A 19,891-nucleotide genomic window follows, 5' to 3' on the forward strand; every position below is an offset into this window, starting at 1 on the left:
TTTACAAGTGAATCTTCAATTATGCTCTCATGTTTAATATTTAGACTTCAATATTTATTTTCAATCAACCACATTATTCCATCAATATTTATTTTCTACTTATAGAAAATATAAACCAAATATAATTACCAGATAAACCCCAAAACCAAAAACAGCTTACAACTCTCTTCTATTGAACCTCTGTCTAATTTAGTGGGAATTAAATTCTTTGGTTTTCCATTGTTTCCTACAACTTAAGTAAGCTTTTTTTCTTGACTTCCTTTCAAGACATTCTGACAACACTTTATAACGTGTACCGTGGCCTTATATGTCTAAACCTGTGGTTTTCAAACTTCTTTCTTCTTTTTAAGCTGTGAAATTTTCCACTCACACAAAATCTTACCTGAAAGCTTTCGATATATACTATGATTGAAAGAGGATTACAATTGAAACCACTGGTGTAATGCTTCAACCTGGGCGCTTCCTTTTCCCCCCAATTTTCTCTCACTGGGCTTACACGTTAACTCTTTACGCTAGGTAGCTTTCCCATATTTTTTTCCTTATGTTCTTGCCTAGAATGCTCTTTTCCTCCTTCATTATTTACCTCCAAATTAAAACATCAAAAAAGTTTGTTATGAATGCAACTAGGTCCTTAGACTTATGATTTAATGCTTTTTCAATTAAACCATATCTTAAGTTGTATTCCCCCCTCTTCCCAACACCAACCCATGGCTTCAGGGCAGTGACTTTTCAGCCCCTTCCTGAGAATGCTCCTTCCCCTCAAATTATACATACTTTAACCATCCTTCAAAATGCAAATCAATTTTTATCTATTTCATGAAGGCTTCCCTGGCTATTTAAGTCCCCTTAATGCAATTCTCTTAATGAAATACTGTAGAATCTCTCTTAAATGCTTCCACTTAATTCTCTGGATTAGCCAGTGCTCTCCATTCCTCCTGTAAAAGAGAACAATTAATGCCCTGATTCATGGTAATAGTTTAGTTTCTGTGATGCTCTCATATTTCTTACCTCAGTAGTTGAGTTGTATGCTTACTAAGAGTTGGTTGTGTTTGTCCCCATTTGTTTATGCTGGTTGTACTTTTTACAGTAATTATTTGATTCAATTACATATTACATAAACTAATGCAATATGAATGTAGAAAAAAAGAGTTTTTGTTTCTAAAATTCCTAAACTTGGAGGGCCGGCCCAGTGGCGTAGTGGTTAAGCACGCATGTTCTGCTTAGGCGGCCCGGGGTTCACAGGTTTGGATCCCCGGCGCGCACTGATGCACCGCTTGTCAAGCCATGCTGTGGCAGCATCCCATATAAAGTAGAGGAAGATGGGCACAGATGTCAGCCCAGGGCCAATCTTCCTTGGCAAAAAAAGAAGAGGATTGGCATCGGATGTTAGCTCAGGGCAAATCTTCCTCACAAAAATAAATAAATAAATAAAAATAAATAAAATTCCTAAACTTGGGGGAAAAAAAAACCCCTAAGTTGAATGTTTTATAAAGACTCAGTAAAGGCAAACTACTACTACTAAAAATTTTTGCTATAAAATTAGGTATGGGTGAGATAAAGCAGAAAAACCATTAAAATCTAGAAGGTGTCTACATTTGAATTGCTTCACTATAAAGTTCCTTCTCTGAAGAAACTGAAACTGGAAATCAGTCAAAATGTATTGAGTGTGACTGATTAAAGAAAGATGTCATGGAACTTCAATTTCCCATTATGACACTCACTCTCAAAGAAAAGGCTTTGGCCTATATCAAAAGATCTAAATAAATTAATGTTGTGAGTTAAAATAAAATGTTTAAGATACACATCTTACAATACACACACTAGAGAGTTTGTGATTCCCTACTGAGTAACTATCAATCCCAATCATGTTTAGGTAAAAAGGCTTCAACTGCAATATTTTATAATCTGATAATTATTTTCCAATAGTGTCTAAACTCTTGAGGATAAGGTCAATTTTATAGTCATTTCAATCACTCAACGAATATTTTTCTGACCACTTATTATGTGCAGATACTTTGCTGGGTGCTGAGGATATGGAGATGATAAAGAAGTGCTCTCTTCTTTTTCTCATTGCACCCAGTACAATGTTGATTTGGAGCAAAGGACAATAAATACTTTCATTTCATTTACCTCCCATAAATCTCTGAAGTTTCAAAGTCAGAACAGTGGTTAAAAGCCTGTTCTGCTACACTCTTACGTAAGAAAACATTTCTTCATGTCTTTTGATGATGAGGTAAGCTCTTAAGTTTTTATTTATCCAAGTGCTTTCCAAAAATTCAGAGGAAGAAAAGACTAGGCCCTATAAAGGGGCTTAGGAAAGAATAGGTCTGTGGCAATGAGTTATTGACAGAGAAATACTATCAAGAGGTTGGTTTATCTGCTTTTTACTTATTTACTTGTGTTTGCATGAAAGTATACCTGCATGGTTCTAGAAAGGATCTGAGAATGTGAGTTAGTTTCAAGAAGTATATGATAACTGGAACACAGCAGCAAAGAACCTAGTTTTTAGAGTGACCTCTTTACTAGGAAAAGATCAAATATAAGGGATTTCACTACCGATGCAAACATGGCCTATGATCTTTTCTCTTCTCTGTTTACTTTGATCATAGAGAAAGTACAATCCATGGGTCTAGGTGTTGGAAGAGACAAGGTGTATCTGGATGATAGGTTTCCCCTGGGGGGACTATCTAGAATGAGGCAGAAGAGAAAATCATAAACACACAGTTTATAAATTCAGTTTGAGAACATGGAAAGTTAGGAGCTGTGGGCAATTACAATGAAAGAGTCAATTGTAAGGGTCTTCCTAATGTCCTTCTGGAATAAACCATGAGATCTTTTTTCCTGCTCTCTGCAGCATCTATGAAGTCCATCCTAACAAGACAGCTAGCCAAGAGGAGGTCTTTCCTGCATAGCTACCTGCATCTCTTCTTGGTCTGCAGATCATTCATGCGCATACTCTGTCTGAAGACACAGGTTGTCCTGTCTGGACCATGTGCTCAGCAGGGGTCTTCAGGCCAACTGTGTTAAGAGAGCTTGACTAGAGGATGAAAAACGACTAGTGTTCTCTTCTTGTGGGGATGATTGGGATATATCAATTGTTACTTCAAGATCCAGCTGCCTGGATTGGGGTTCCTTTTCTGCCTTACCATTTAACATATGATCCCCCAGAGCAAACATGCTTGAGCAAGGAGAATAATTTTTCTCAAAGAGAACCAGCTGGGATGGGTTCTTGGGTACAGGGTTTTACAGGTTCCCCAGCAGGGTTACATGGAAGAGAGGCTGGCCTCTCTGCTATGACCCTAAAAACTGAAGAACTTTTTTAGGATAGCCTCCAATATATTAAGCCAGAAAAGATGCTCCCTTACCATGTCCTGAAAGGATTCTATAGAACTGAGGAGTGAGTCTAGAAAGACCCTGTACCCCGAAGGAAGGTGAGACTGGAAAGGAGACAGAGGAGAATAAAACTGTGTGTGACACTCAACACATTCCATTTTTGTAGAATTCATTATTTGAGGCTTAGTTTGAAACTCAGGAAGGATTTTCTAGAAGTTCCTGAATCCTCTCATAATTCCCTGAACTTCCCCCTTTGAAAATGAAGACAATGGTGATACACAATATTCCTTCTCTCTCTCTGGAAAGAATCACCTCTATGGGATGTTTTTAGAAAAAATGGGTTGATTACACAGGACAGAGAAAATTTTGAACATTTTCCTAAAGAAGCAAATCACTTATTTTGACTTGTGTAAAACTGCTAAACAGTTAACACTGTATACGCAATGTGTCGTGCCAAAATAAGTCTAGCCTTTATTTTATAAACCAACAAGTAAAGTCATTCACCAGCCTCAGTTGAACATGGCTATGGAGACTGAGATGACAGCATCAACCAAGGCCTTAGAGTTAAGGCCTGTTGGGATAAACCAGGCAGCAAACCTGCGAAAATCTGACAGAAACACATAGCACAGCAAGCCTGGGAAATCAGCTCAGCTATGTGAGGACCTGTGTTGAAGTGAGTGTTAGAATCAGGTCCAGAAAGATAGCAGAGAGTCACTCTGAAGTGACACTAGAAGATTTTGCTCAGAAGATGCTACAGGAAAAAAAAGTTACAAATTAAAGAGGAAGTTCTGCTACATTAGGAGTTACTTCTGATTTAAAAAAGGAAGCTGGCTGTTTTGAAAAACTTAAAATGCTAAATCAAAAGCCTTTTTCTGTCCACACAAAAACTTGTACATAAATGTTCACAGCAGTGTTATTCCTAATAGCCAAAAAGTGGAAACAACCCAAATGTCCATCAGCTGATGAATGGATAAATAAAATGTGGTATATTCGTATAACGGAATATTATTCAACCATAAAAAGGAATGAAGAACCGATACATGCCACATTATGATCCTTGAAAACATTATGCTAAATGAAAGAAGCCAGACACAAAAGACCACATATTGTATGATTCCATTTATGTGAAAAAATGTCCAGAATAAGCAAATCCATGGAGACAGAAAGCGGATTAGTGGTTGCCAGAAACTGGGGAGAAGGGGGAATGGGAGTGACTGCTTACGAATACAGTTTTTTTGGGTGTGATGAAAACATTCTGGAATTAGATGGTACTGATGGTTGCACAACCTTATTGAATATACTAAAACCTACTGAATTATGAACTTTAAAAGGGTGAATTTTATACTATGTGAATTATATCTCAATTTAAAAAAAACCCTTTGTCACCTTTGCTCTAACTGGCAGAGTAGTTAAAAAAGGTAATAACTTGGAATCATAAACTTTGTTTAAAATATCATTGCAAATAAGCTTTACGAGAGGAAATTGATTATAATTAATTACTCTTAATCCTGAACTTAGCCTTCTCCTTTATGCTCTAACTTGGTGTTTTCTCATTGTTTAATAGCCTGTTTTGTGTTATTAATGTTATTTTACTCTTAAATAACGAAACACTGGAGTGGGGGAAGGAGGCTGGGTGGTGGTGGTGATCTATGGTTTCTCTGCTCCTAGTCTAGTCCTCTAGCCTTAACTTCACCAGTTGCAGCAAAATAGGAGGAGATTTAATAGGCATTTTTGTGTCTTGCTTCAATTGCCTCCAAACGATAGGAACACATTCCATGACTAATAACAGAAAGAACCCACAAATCTTAATATTTTTGACTCTCGGTGTTCCTAACACTTGGGGGTAGATGTTCTTCTAGGATCTGGGGCAGGGAGAGATAATTACGAGCCTAAAATTATTAGGTATAATACTTCTTGGATCTCTAGAATTTCTAGTTCCTAGAGTTCTCTATCCTTCTTAGTCTGCTTTTCTTCTTCCCTCCTTCAGGAATTACTTCAATTGGAGACTGCTTTTTATAAGCATAAGAATTCATTTTTGGCCTATAAATATGTTAGCTAGCTAAAATTAGAAGGCACAGAGGGTATCCAATCCATTGACACTGCAACGTTAAATGTCAATGAACGCACACTGGCAGTACTATACAATACCTTGCCCCAGTATCTTCCTTGGTTGTTTGTGTGTGAAATTTCTCAGTAATTTTGGGTGAGGGCTGAATTCACAGATATCAAAAGAGAAGGCTGGAATTGATGGTCAAGAACCCTGGTGATGAGCATCATGTTGTAAATGCAACAGCTGATGAAGCTGTGCCTCTTGGATGCCAAAGCGCCTTCTGGATGCCTTGTTTAGAGAGGGGGAGAATTGTGGCATGTTTATCTGCTGATAGAATGATCTAGTAGAGGGGAAAAATTGAGGACTGAAGGAAAGAAAAGGGGCAATCACAGGAGGAATGTCCCCAAGTTGATGGGAGAGGATGGGATCTAGAACACAAGTATAGGGCTAGCGTTAGACAGGAGCCCAGACCGTTCACATACAGCAATAGAAGGAAAGGAGGGTATACGGGTACTGATATGGCTAGGTGGTTAGCTAAAGGTCTCCTCCGATTGCTTCAGTTTTCTCAGTAAAATAGGAAAGAAGGTCATTAGCTGAGGGTGAGGACAGAGGAGATGTTAGAGGACAGATAAGAAGGAAGGTATGAAAGAGTCATTTGCAGCGTAGGAAAGTGAGGGTCTAGGGAAATGTAGCAGGACTGCTAGACAGTTCTAAAGGCCCACTGGAGGTTGGTGGTCATGAGTTTAATGAAAGACCACTCGTTATGGTTGTGTGATCTTCTCCAGCCAAGGTCACCTGCACAAATAAAAGCTCAGAGTAGACAGAGAATACAACTTAACCCGAGTTTTTCCAGGTGAGTACCATGAAATGAGAGCAAGGCAAGGAAGCTGAGGGTATATTCAGGGGAGTGATTTTAATGATCAACTATGGTAGTGGTTCTCAAACAAGATCACGCATCAGAATCACCTGAAGGGCTTTTTATACCACAGATGGCTGGGCTCCACCCCCAGAGTTTCGATTTAGTAGGTCTGGGCTGAGGCCTGAGAATATGCATTTCTATAAAGCTCCTGGGTAATGCTAATGCTGTTAGTTGGGAATCATACTTTTAAAATTCCTGACATAAACATAAGACCAGACAATGAGTAGCTGAAGAAGGGCAGAGGACAAGCTCATTGAAGGAGAGACCAAGGAACTGAGACACTCGTGCATTGGATGCCTCATCTACTGAAAACTCACAAGAACTGTAGCAAAAGTTGCACTGCAAAGTATCATAGAGCCAGGAGCTAAAATCTTGAAGAAATAAGGGAAGTGGCCTGCGGGTGGCAGATGACTGCAATCAGGAGGGGTAGTGGATGGTGAGTCTGATGACATTAGTTCAAAGTTAGGGGAGTAGTTTCAGGAAGGTAGGAAAAAGAATAGTCTGGAAGCAGCAATGAAATGCAAGAACACTTATTGCCCCCTCCAGACCCAGTGGGATAGGGAGTAGAGTGGGAAAGGAGAGAGCCACCATTTCACATGACTATAGTATCCTTGGGGAGAGATGGGTTGCAGTTAGAACAAGAAGGTAATGGGAATGTTTAGAAAAGAGTCCGATGACATAGGAAATTTTGCCAGTGAATGACCATGAATTCAAGAGAGCATGCTGAAAGGATTTCAGGAGTTGGGAGGGTTGGACGTGGACTTATAAAAGGGGATGTACAAGAGTACAGTGAGGAGGAGAATGACGATCTGAATTCCTGGACTTCTTGTGGTGACTGATGTAAACAGGGATGAAAAGCATATTAGATTAGCCCTGACAGTCTTAAGGCAAAGAGTGGTCAAGCTGTGAGTGTTGGGGAGGTCTGTGAAGGAGGCCTGAGGGCATTATGTGAGCAAGCTGAGTTCTGGGAGCTCCTTTTCACTCCTGCCAAGGGTGGTGTGGAAGCTGGGGAGGGCTATACTAATCAGGAGCACCTGGATATCTGGAACTCATGTTACTTCTAGAGGAACACGCATAATTTGGAGCACATTTACCCCCCAATTTTCTGTGCACACAAACGTATTAGTAACAAAAAGGGATCACATTGGTACATCTGTTTTGCAATTTACATTTTTAATTACCTATTTTATCTTGACCATTTTTCTACCTCAGTAACACATATGCACCATGTTCTTTTGAATACGGGTGGGACATATCCAAGATAACTCATGCTGATTAATTAGAAAGGATGCAGATGCAAGAGGATCTAACATCAGAAGCCATTAATGGTGGAGGAGGAAATATGGATTGAACTCATTCTGCAAATTCACATTTGCCACTGGCCAGATCCCTTTACTTTTATTAATCTACTCGGTGGTAAATGAGTTAGGAGGAAGAATAGTTTCCTATTGTATTGCTGAGTGTCTTGATTTCTATTCAAAAATTCCCAGCACTGAACCCAGAAACCGTCAGCACATATAAACCTAGGGGAGAAGAAACATTTTCCCTCAATGACATGACTGGGTAATCTTAACGAAGGCATAGATATGAACCTAGAAAGTAAAGAGAGAAAAGTGTTTATTAAATGCACCAGAAGAAACTGTGAATAAAGTTCCTTAAGTGTGCTTTGCTATAATTTTATTTAAATTTATTTTTGTAATTATTCTGCATTTAAATACACATATGAAATTGCATAATATCTAAACTTGAAAAAAAAACAAATTATTACATCATTAAACTAGGAAGGCCCTTTATTTCCCCTAGAATGATATCTCAGACACAAATTCCTGATGCGAGTCAGAAGAAAGCAGAGTTCTAGTAATAGTGCAAATTCCACCCCCCTTAAAAGATTTCTCTTACCCTCTTGGGCATCCAAAAGCAAAAAAAAACAATTGTACTAAAATTAAATGGCTAGAAAAATTCTTTTCCAACCTAAATCCACAGGGATGAAGATGGGGACTTTTAAGGATAATGAGATGTATAGGTATTGCATAAAGAGAAAGAGAAAGAATAAGTTTTGAGACTTTAAACAAACAGCTAGTATGTGGAGGTGCTAAAAAGGTCTTGGGGTGCAGTGGTGAACAAAAGAGCACTCTCTCCTCAGAATGCCTACAGTCTATAATCAAAAGATTTCGACCCTGCAATAAGGTAAAAGGATTCATATGTACTTTTAATGGGGTTCTCCCCTCTTGCCAGGAAAGGTGATGGGGCCTTCCATAGAACAGCATAGATTTTTAGGTGTTAAAGGCTAGAGGAATTAAGAGGCCACAGGTCTGGGTGATATATTTGAGTCTTGCTGAGGTACCACCCTCAAGTCCTAGAAGGGTGCCCTGATGTACATCCATCCTTGAGAAGCAAAGGGCAGGGAAAGAGATGGCTCTCAGGCAAAAGGGCCTAGTTTCCATTTGAGAAGCAGTCAAAGCAGACAAACAAAAATCCTTTCATTTGATTATTCATTATTTGTTTACTCATTCAACAAAGTTATTTAATGCTACCACTTGCTAAATAAATAAATAAAGCCTCTACCAATACAGGCTAGTGGTCCAGGCACAGAAACTTGAGCAGGAGTCACAAATCTCCCCTGTATATTCTTATTTTAACATTTCATTTTTATTAGGTATACATTTGGGAGCTGGAGATCACATTTTTTGGATCCTGGAGGGGAAAAAGAGAAGGCAAGGTACAAATCAGGTTGTCAGACTGCTTGCTTAAACTCTGACTTTAAAACTCCAGAAAACCGATGGGAAATGGGTCCTACCCTTCTTACCCTTTACCTTATTAGTGTGGATTCTACTAACTTGGAATTCACAATAACATAAGCAGAATAGCCTGATATTTCCCCTTATACTCTCTAGGAAGGAAAGTTCTGTTAAACCAATTTTTGTTGCTCATCAAGATTAGATTACCACAGAGCTTAGGTTTGGAGAAATAATGGATTCATGATACATCCATCTAGTCTCCCTTTCTGGATTCCCCTGGGACTAAAGGCTTATATTTATAAGATAGATGGAGAGGATTAAGGTACACTTTGATGTCTTGGAACAGAAGGGAAATGGTCCAAGCCATTGTGAGAAATAAACCTCTATCCTTAGTATCATTAACACTGTGATAACACCAATAGCTAGGACCTTAAGTAAATTAATTGAATAACAGTATGGGATCCATACCCAAATGCTCCAGAGAAACTTCCTTGAATTCCACAAGCTGGGATGTATCTCTCCCTCCTCTGAGTTCCTGTAGCACTTCATTCACCTGTCTCTCATGGAATCTATTCTTTCTACTTTGTATCACAGTAAATAGCTCATCTCCTCTATCAGACTGTGGGCTCCACAAATGCTTATGTCTGATTCATCTTTATCTCCTATTGTGTGTTGTACATAGGACAAGTGCAGAGTTATGGGTGCTTAAGTTATTTAGAAACTATTTTTAAGCATTTTTGCAACTTCCATTTTGCACACCAATAATGTATTAACTATGCTGACACAAATTTCTAGGCCCAAGGTGGAGCTGCTCCTGCCTGGGGTGCCATGTCAGCAGACTGAAACTTAGATAACTTTTCTGTCCCCGTAAGTGCTCTGCTTGACCAGAAAGGCAGTATATTCAGTCAACCAATCCCCAAACACCAAGCCAACTCTGGGCCTTTTCACCCCACATGAGGTTTACTCTGTGGCCCCAGCCAATCAGATATTTTCTGTTTTTATCTTCCTTGCTCTTTATTCTTCATCCTATAAAAGCTTCTTGCCTTCTGCCCCATTTTGTAGTCCTCTGAAAGAAGACTGTCCACTTTATGAAGTATTAAAGTTTGTTTGTATCACCTAAATTGTCTTCTTTACTAATTTAATAACTATATATGATCTTTACCACATTATTGAAATAGGTCCAGTTACAGTCCACACTTGGCAATAACTTGACAATAGTTTTACTCTTTAATCTTGAAATTAATAAAGCTATTTCTTAAAAACATTAAAATTTTAATTTGTACTTTTTAGTAATTCAGACAGGTTTTCCCCTCAATTAGCTGAAATCTGTAAGGTTTCACTAAACTTAAATATTATAGTATAGCTTTTTAAAAAAATAATCTTCCTCTTTATTTACCTTAAATTCTTCCTCTTTCATTGAAGAATCCTCCCCCTGCGCCCCATTCTTTCAATAGAGGTAAGCAGTAATGGAAATTTTTTCCTAGCTTTGTTTCGAAGAAAATTAAGAAAAATAAATAATTTTCAAGGGAGGCTAGGGTTTATTATTTTAACCTCTGTGTAACAGCTAATAGGCTATTGCCCCATAAGGCTAAAAACAGACCAAAAATGACTGTAATACCATCTGCTGGTGGTAATAAAACACAGAATTAAGATTTCATTTATTACATGAATTACTAAAGCACCTATAGTTTCTAAGTGTTTTTTTTTTTATAATTTTATTTATTTATTTTTTCTCCCAAAGCCCCAGTAGATAGTTGTATGTCATAGTTGTACATCCTTCTAGTTGCTGTATGTGGGACGCAGCCTCAGCATGGCCGGAGAAGCGGTGTGTCGGTGCGTGCCCGGGATCGAACCCGGGCCGCCAGCAGTGGAGCGCGCACACTTAACCGCTAAGCCACAGGGCCGGCCCTCCAAGTGTTTTTAAAAAAATTATTATATTATCTCCCATGTCAAAACATGTTCTCAGTAATTCACTCATTCATAATTAAGAAGCCCTTTGAGACCTCAGCCACATCCCCTTTGCCCTCCTTCACCAGCTGTTTTCTTGTTCCTGTTCAACTAACTTTCAGGCCCATCTGCACACTGCAGCTATTCTAGAACCTATAGGGCTGTTTCCTGTCACCTACAGGCTTTGTGAAAAAAGCATGTACTGCACATTCACCTGCTAGCCAATGATATAGATAACTTGACACAGTGAGAAAGTGCACATGCAAAGAAAGGAAAAAAGAATGGGGAATAAGACAAAGGAAAAAAGAATGGGGAATAAGACATGGGATGAAAAGGAAGCTGTTTTAAGTGGAAAAGTCAGAGATAGATGGTGACTGAATGGAAAGGGGAGAAAACCTATGTGGATCAGAACCATGATTAGAACTCAAATGAAGCATTTTGAAACTCTGGGCTTATTTACTTTTCTATTTCCATCAGTACACTGTTTGACTGTCATCAACCATTGGTAGTTTTGCAATTGATATTTAATGATGTTTCCCAGATTTCCAATGCCTTTAACAAAATATCACACTGAACCTTACCAAAAATCTGTTTTGTTGATCTACCATGAAATAATATCTAGGAGTCAGTAAACTTTGTAAATGGCCACATAGTAAATATTTTAGGCTTTAAAGTCTCCATTGTTAATAACTACTCAACTTAGTAGGTGGAGCACAAAAGCAGCCATAGACCATATGTAAATGAATGGGTGTGGCTGTGTTCCAACAAAGCTATTTACAAACACAGGTGGCAGGTCAGATTTGGCCCATGGGCCACAGGTTGCTGACCCCTGATCTACACCAATATCCTCTTTATCAATCTCTCAATATCCTCCTAGTATTTTCTATTTGACTCCCTCTCCCAATACAGGTTTGAACTGTATTTCTGGACAAGTATCTGGACCAGAAATTCTGCTCACTTTTGAGAAATTATTTTGAAATACATATTAAAATATTAATGACATATAATACTGTCAAGTCAACCTTTCTTCTCAGGGATAATCACCAACGTCATATAAAACCAATTCCTATTTGCCTCATTATGTAAATTTTTTAATTAAAATGTTTTGAGCAATTGGTAAATTTTCAACTGTCCAAAAGGTTAAAAAAAAAGCTTTAATTTAAAATTTATTATTCTTTAAAAAAAATTATAATTCTTAAGGGAAAAAAATCATACTGTGAGACTCCTCTGCTTAAAAGCCTATTTGAGCTCCCCACTCCTCTAAAACAAACTCTTTAGCATAGCATACAAGGTCTATTCATAAGTTGGCCTCAACTGATCTCTCCAGTTTTATTGCCTACTACTTTCTCCTCACTCTCTCTCTATAAGAATAAAAACATGACAATTCTGTATAAAGACTTGTAGGAAGAGCTAAACACCAACTTTAGGATAGTGGTTACTTCTGGAAAGGGGAGAGGATACTTGGGAGGTGAGCCCTACAGATTTCAACTATATCTGAGATGATTTTTTTTAAAACAATGATGATGATAATAATGAAAATATTAAATAAAGCAAAGCCCTGAAGCAAATATGGCAAAATGTTCAGATTTGACAAAGCTAAGTGGTAGATAATAAGAGGGCTTTTTCTATCATTCAACATACTTTCCTATTTGTTTAAAACAGGGGATGACAAACTACAGTTGTGGCCCAAACCTGGGCCACTGCCTGTTTTTTAAGGCTTGGAGCTAAGAACGGTTTTACATTAGTAAAGCGTTGTTTAAAAAAAAAAAAGAAAGACGAAGAAGACTATGTGAGAGACCTTGTGACCCACAAAGCCTAAAATATATACTATCTGGCCCTTTACAGAAAACGTTTGCCAACTCGTGGTTTAAAATATTTCTTAGGAAGAAAAGAAAGATTGGGGGAAAAAAAAAAAAAGAACAAGTAGGTAGGAAAATGTAGTCCAGGAACAATGGTTTTGTTTTTTTGTATTAACTATCTTCCTGAATTATACATTTTATTTATTTATTTTTTTGTGAGGGAGATCAGCCCTGAGCTAACATCCATGCCAATCCTCCTCTTTTTGCTGAGGAAGACCGGCCCTGAGCTAACATCTTTTGCCAATCCTCCTCCTTTTTTCTCCTTTTTCTCCCCAAAGCCCCAGTAGATAGTTGTATGTCATACTTGCACATCCTTCTAGTTGCTGTATGTGGGATGCCGTCTCAGCATGGCCCTGAATTATACATTTTATATTACAGCTTTTTAAATTAGCTTTTCATGAATTACTATTTCAACTTTTATCAAGAAGAAATCTCATCAAATTTTATTCTATTCTGATATTGGAACTTATTTAAAAGACTGATGGGAGAATCTTTTAATAAGATTTTGATTTCAGTCTATACTTGTCAAAAAACTGGGAAGCTCATTTAGAGCCCAGTGTGGCATTTTTAGGTAGCTGTACTTAGATTGAGGGTATCACAGGAGACCCGCTCATGAATTGTCAGCCAGGGAAACAGGAGAGGTGCTACACAGGACTTATTCTTGGCTTCAGGTTCACATTTTCTACTTTGTGCAGCTCATCTCTTTAATTAATCAATCATTGTTCTGAACATTGTATTTGGTATATCCATATATTTGTTCATACTTTTCTTTTTTTTTTTTAACTTATTTATTTTTTCCCCCAAAGCCCCAGTACATAGTTGTATGTCATAGCTGCACATCCTTCTAGTTGCTGTACGTGGGACGCGGCCTCAGCATGGCCGGAGAAGTGGTGTGTCAGTGCGCGCCCAGGATCCGAACCCGGGATGCCAGCAGCGGAGCGCGCGCACTTAACCACTAAGCCACAGGGCCGGCCCTGTTCATACTTTTCGTACAAACACACATACCTCTAAATAATTCATATTATTTTACAACTTGCTTTGTTGATTTGGGTTTATGTCTGAATTCATACATGTTGACACGTAGAGTACACTGGTGTGGTAGAGGTAGTACTCACCAAATACTCTGTGTGCTTACCTATGTTTCTTAGCTTTTGGGTTGGAATCACTGGACTGTGAGCAGAAGGGACGTGTGTCATGTATGGCACAAGGCAGTTAAAAGCACCATCCCTTCTTCCCCTTCCTCAGTGAACACAAAAGCCACATATTCCAGATGGGGCAAAGGGGCAGCTGTAGGAACATGGAGCATCTATCAGCCTGGGTCCCTGAATGAGGTGGAGTAGAGCCTCTTGCCAACCCATGCTGGACATGTAAAATGAACAAGAAACAATACTGTTGCGCTAAGACATACACGCATACACACAAATGAGCAGATAATTGCCTTTCTGAGATTATCCAAAGGCAATGCTATCAGCAGCAGGGTAGATTCAAAGCCTTTTGAAAATACTTCTATCCCAGGACTCTACTGTGATATTTATTCTCACGTGAATGAGGAAGCAAATCTCATATACTCTAGTCTACCTTTTTTGAAGACCTATTGCACTAGCAATACTTTCAGAGAAGTGCCTACATGTTCACGTACTGTTTCTGATATGTTCGTTTTGTTTCCCCAACTAGAATTTAAGCTCTTCAAGAATCATGTCTTTTGTTCCCCACACTGGACCTTACAGTCTACATAGGCATGCAGTAATGCTCGTCTACTGGTTGACTGGGGAGGATGAGGACTAACATTAAATGCCTACTTAAGGCACCTTGCTTGTGCTTCACATAAGTTATCTTGATCCTTATTATTTCCATTATACAGATGAGGATATTAAAGCTAAATAACTTTCCTTTGGTCACAGAGCTAGGAAGAAGATGACGGGTGTGTGGAAAGCAGTTGAAACCAGTCTGCTTAACTCTAAAGCCTTTGCTTTTTAGTTTTTTTCACTGAACTGAGTGAGACCATGCCTAGTGCAGGGCAGGAGCTTTAGTAGAACATAAAATGGCTAAGAAAAATAGTTTTTGTTTATCAACTTTGCAAACATTAAAACATTTCTTTGGACACTTCTCAGGACTAAGTTTGTTGGGTCTTACCTTGATCACCTCTGGGGTCTGCTGAATCAAAACCACTGAAGTAGTATCTTTGGCTTTATCACCAACAGAACTTCTACAGACCGATAAATTGGCCTGGGAGGAAGGTGTCAAGGTTTCCTGTAGAATTTGCATCATTTCCTTTTCTTGTGATAGGCTCCCTCTGCCTGATTTGCATTCAACTAGTTCTTGAGCAAAATCTTCAATGCTTTCTAGAATTCGCAGTAAGAGAGCTCGATCCTCTTCCTCTATTTTGTGTCCATTGGTTTCAATAATCCTTGTTAGACAGGAAGGTGAGACTTTTTCCATGGGTGAAGAGACTTTAGATTTTGGCTCAAGATCTACAGGGAGCTGACCAGTCAGCTGACTATGACTATTCAGAGAGTTAGAGCTTTTACCTTTGGCAAGTGGCTCTCTTAGAGAGGTCTCCATTTTCTGTGAAAAAGATTCCAAATCCAGTAACAATTTATCTATCTCTTCCTGACTATTAGGATTCATAAAATCTCTGTGGTCTCCCTCGCCAACTTCAGAAACTTTTGATTGAAGATCTTCCTCAGGTAGATTAATAACTGGTTTCTCAAATATCTTACTAATTTCATTTTGCAATGAGGCAGGACGTTTTTTAAGATGAGTACCATGGTCTGAAAATTCTGCTCTGTCTTCATTTACCTTTAACAACTCCTGATTGTTAAAGGGTCCATTCTCTGTCCTTTGTCCTTTATCTAATACTTTCTTTCCATCTGACTCTTCTTCAATATAAAGGGTTTCCATTAGGTCACCAGAAGAAACATTTTCTAAAGGGTTCATGGTTAATGACTGTGATTGAAGTTGGACATCTTTTAGAGTTCTGGGATCATTTATCTCTAAGTTATATAAGGAATTTGTAGAGTTGTTTGGAATGGATTTTACAGTGTCTGTTTTCCTAGAACTGTCCTTGTCATCTTGCAATTCTATAGTTTGAAACTGTGCGGAGTCAGGGGCTGAGAGCTGGACAACATCTTCATATTTAGGGGGCTGTTCAGTGCCAAATATTGGGGAAAAGGGAGTCAGTTGTAAACTAGGCATATTACTGACCAGTTCTGTTAAATCTATAGCCTCATTATTCCCAGACTGCATGAGTTCAAATGGTAGCTTTTTCAGATAGGATGCTAACCTGGTCATTACATTCATATAGACAGTTTCAGAGCTAGAAACTGCATTGTTACCATTTCCTTCGTTGATGCCACTCCCTGACTTTTTCTTTATGCATTGTTTTATGATGTCTGTGCATTTTTTCAAATCCTCAGAGCATTTCAGCAAGATGTCCAAGCACATCTTTATGTCTGTTCCAGAAGAAAAATTATCTATTTTATGTTTTTCCAAAATCTGAGTAACCAGGTCTTCTTCAGAGAAGTTGTGAAGCATCATCGAAGTCAGGTTCGTATCAAGTGAGTTTCTATGGGACAACGATTTTTCCTCAAGTGAGGAACTCCGGAGTAAACCAAAGGATGGGGAGTTGCCATCACTGTTATAATGGCCACAGAGCAAGTCAAAATCAACTGACCTCCTATTAAATGAGTCAGACTTAACTTTCCTTCCCTTTTTATAAGCTGCATGGTTAGAGTTTTTGAGTTTTTCAAAGGAAAACTCTTTTATTTTCCCACTGGCAAAACTGATTGCTTCTCCTGCAATGTCCTTTAAGTTACAGGTGTTCTGAAATGCAGATCCTTTCTTGACCCTGGGTATGCCTGCGAGAGCCTGATGAGGATAGTCACCTTCAGCTGGGGAAAAGCCATTTTCATGGGGTAGAAACATACAGTCCAGATCTGCATCTTTGAACTGAGACACAGGGATGTGCAAGAGGTCTGCACAAACACTATGATGTACCACAATGCAGTCAACTCCATGTGTGAAGGTGTGGCAGGTTCCAGTGCAATAATGTATAGCTTGCTCAAAACGCCGGTCTATCACCACACTGCTGTAGTGGTTCACAGTACTAACCACAAGTCTGTAAGTTGCTGCCATAATATCAAATCCACTTAGTGGTGGGACTTGAAATTTTCTAGACTTGTTTCAAGTAAATTCTCCTAAATGACACTCAGCTGCAAATATATTCGTTGGCAACGTTCAGTGGTTTCTTGCAAATATAATGACCTTTCCCAAAAAGGGAAAAAATCTAAACTTGAGGTTTGTTAACTGTCAGGATACAGTAGCTGTTGCACATGTGAGCTTAGCAAGTCTAATAATTAGCAAGTCTAATAATTTAATAATTGTGCTTTTTATTTAGCATTATCATGATACTACAGGATTTTTCTTATAAAAGAATATCCTCTTTTTGTTCTTCAGCAGTTCTATGATGCTGAAACGTATTGTCATAAATTTACTGTCATAAATCTTAATTGGTAGCATAGAAGTATTGTGATAATTGAGTCCTCCAAAGATTTAAATGATCCATTTTTCTGCGAATGACAGAGAAACCTACAATGAAAAAAGAAAATAATTAAAAGAAAATATGATTTCTTAACACTGACAGAAGCTTTTATTTCCTCTTCCTTTGCGTCCCCCTGCAGTTAATCGCCAAGCCTTGTTCTTCACCACATCACTGACTTCTGACCTTCCATTCACGCCTTTGCTTCACCACACCCTGCACTCCTTACCATCTAGAGTACTATTACCTCAACCCCGCCTTGTTACAACTGCCTCCCAGTTGGTATTTCTTAAGCCACCCTCCTTGCCACCTTACAGGACACTAACAAGCTTAGATTTAGACAGCTTTCTCATCTCGCACAGTTCAAGAATTCACACTATTGATCTCCATCATGCATCACGGCAGGCTGACCTCCTCTGACTCACCTTCAAGACTTTCAACATCTGTTCCCATCTGCCTATAAATTATTTATTTGCCTATAAATAAATTCCAATGTTCCTTATTTTCTGCTACTGCCCTGCACCAACCTTTTGCTTCCATCAACCTAGTCTTTTCAAAGACTGCCAACACACAGTGCTTGTTCGTGATTCTACCACTTCCTCTACACTTGGAAATTATTCTCCCATCATCTTCTCTTTTCTTACTATCTAAGAGAGAGAAAAAAACAACCTTCATTACTGCTCTTGATCCCATCCTCTCAGAATTTGCCACATGCAGCTCTCTCTCATCATCAAGTGCATAGAATTTAATCACTCTCTTACTTTTTAAAAAACGGCTTTTAAATCATGTTTTAGTTGCTTTTCAAAAATGTTCAATCAATGTATTCACTCAGTCAATAACTACTGAGTGCCTCCTAAGTGCCAGGCACTGGCTAAGTGCTAGGGATACAGCAATGACTAAAATAAAGTCCTTGTCCTTATGGAGCTGACAATCTAGTTGGAAAATGAAAAACAACATGTAAGTAAACATACAACTTAGATGGTGGAATGTGCCATGGAGAAAAATGAAGTAGGGCAAGAGTTTAGAAAGGATGGCAGGGTCCCATGTTATGCAGGGCAGTCAGGGAAGACCTTACTGACATTTGAACAGAGACCCGAAAGAAGAGAGGGAGCAGGCTAAGGAGGTATTGTGGGCTAAATCATCTCAGGCAGAGTAACCATAAGTGCAAAGGCCCTGAGGTGGGACCATGCTTGATTTACTACAAGAAAGACAAGGAGGCTAAAATGATCGAGCAGAGAAACTAAGAGGGCAGTCTGGAAGATGAGGTCAGACAGGAAAGGTGGCAGTCTAAATCACGGTGGGTCTGTAGACTACTATGATGAATTTGGCTTTACTCTGAGTGAGCTGGGAAACAACTGGTGGCTACTGAGCAGAGGAATGACATTAGACTTACATTTTAAATTGGTAATTCTGGCTGCTGTGTTCAGAGACTGTAGAGGAACAAGCCTGTTGAATTCTTATACTGGTTAGAGTATATTTCCTGGCTCTTTCGATCCATGATTATTCTGTTTTTATGCCACTGTAATTACTGTTGTCTTATTAAATTTTACTACCTGGCTTTGTTTCCCACATCCCTGATTATGATTCTTTTTTATGCTCCCAATGTTCTTTGACGGTCTTCCATGTGAATTTTTGAATTGTCAAGTTTTAAGAAAAATCCTACTGGAATTTGAATACAATTGCAATAAACTTATGAATTATTTTGAAGGAACATGGACATCATCACAATATTCAGATTTTCCACCAAGGAAAATATAAACCTTAATTCCAATCTTCCTTTATTTCTCTCTTTGTGGTTTTTTTTTTTTCTTTTTCTTTTTTTTTCGTGAGGAAGATCGGCCCTGAGCTAACATCTGAGCCAATCCTCCTCGTTTTTTTTGTTGTTGCTGCTGAGGAAGACTGGCCCTGGGCTAACATCCATGCCCATCTTCCTCTACTTTATATGGGACACGACCACAGCATGGCTTAACAAGCAGTGCGTCGGTGCGCACCTGGGATCCGAACTGGCGAACCCCGGGCCGCCACAGCGGGGCGCGCGCATTTAACCGCTTGCGCCACTGGGCCAGCCCCCAATATTCCTTTATTTCTCTCTTTGTGGTTTTCTTCAGGTGGGTCACCCCCATTCTTCTTGTCCTTCTGTGTCTTAACTTTGTTGTTACATGAATGGATCTTAAGCTGTTCTCATCCTCCACTTCCTTGCCTTCAAATCTCAGATGGTGACTCATATAAGACTTTAACACTAGATATCATACAGGATGGATAAAGCTGAAGCAAAAAGAAGTTCCATAGTAAAGGAAGTGCCCAGTAATTCTTAAGTGAAAATACAAAGAAGTTAAAGAGGAATAGTGTTATGGGACAAAAGACTAGAACAGGGTAATGGAAGGAATTACTTTTTCAAAAGATGCACATCCAGAAGACAGGGAAGAAATAGCACCAAACATGAAAAACTATGCACCTTTTCAGAACTCCAAGATTTTGAAAGAGCTTTTTGATAAGGAGAAAAGGGAA

At 38.8% G+C, this 19,891-nt stretch overlaps 1 protein-coding gene and 1 long non-coding RNA gene across 2 annotated transcripts in view; both read right to left on the minus strand.

Annotated features, from left to right (window-relative positions):
- Window positions 1-17,192, minus strand: part of PPP2R3A (protein phosphatase 2 regulatory subunit B''alpha) — a 121,557-nt gene extending 104,365 nt beyond the window's left edge. The window contains exon 1 of the mRNA XM_058552656.1: window positions 14,980-17,192. Coding sequence (XP_058408639.1) covers window positions 14,980-16,980 — 2,001 coding nt within the window. The 5' untranslated portion in view covers window positions 16,981-17,192. The remainder of the gene's footprint in view (window positions 1-14,979) is intronic.
- Window positions 17,193-17,206: 14 nt separating this feature from the next.
- The window catches only part of LOC131412730 (uncharacterized), a 42,630-nt gene continuing 39,945 nt past the window's right edge, over window positions 17,207-19,891 (minus strand). The window contains exon 3 of the long non-coding RNA XR_009221837.1: window positions 17,207-17,433. This is a non-coding gene — a long non-coding RNA (uncharacterized LOC131412730). The remainder of the gene's footprint in view (window positions 17,434-19,891) is intronic.

Source organism: Diceros bicornis, chromosome 2, assembly GCF_020826845.1.
Source record: "Diceros bicornis minor isolate mBicDic1 chromosome 2, mDicBic1.mat.cur, whole genome shotgun sequence".
Classification (NCBI taxonomy): Eukaryota; Metazoa; Chordata; class Mammalia; order Perissodactyla; family Rhinocerotidae; genus Diceros; species Diceros bicornis.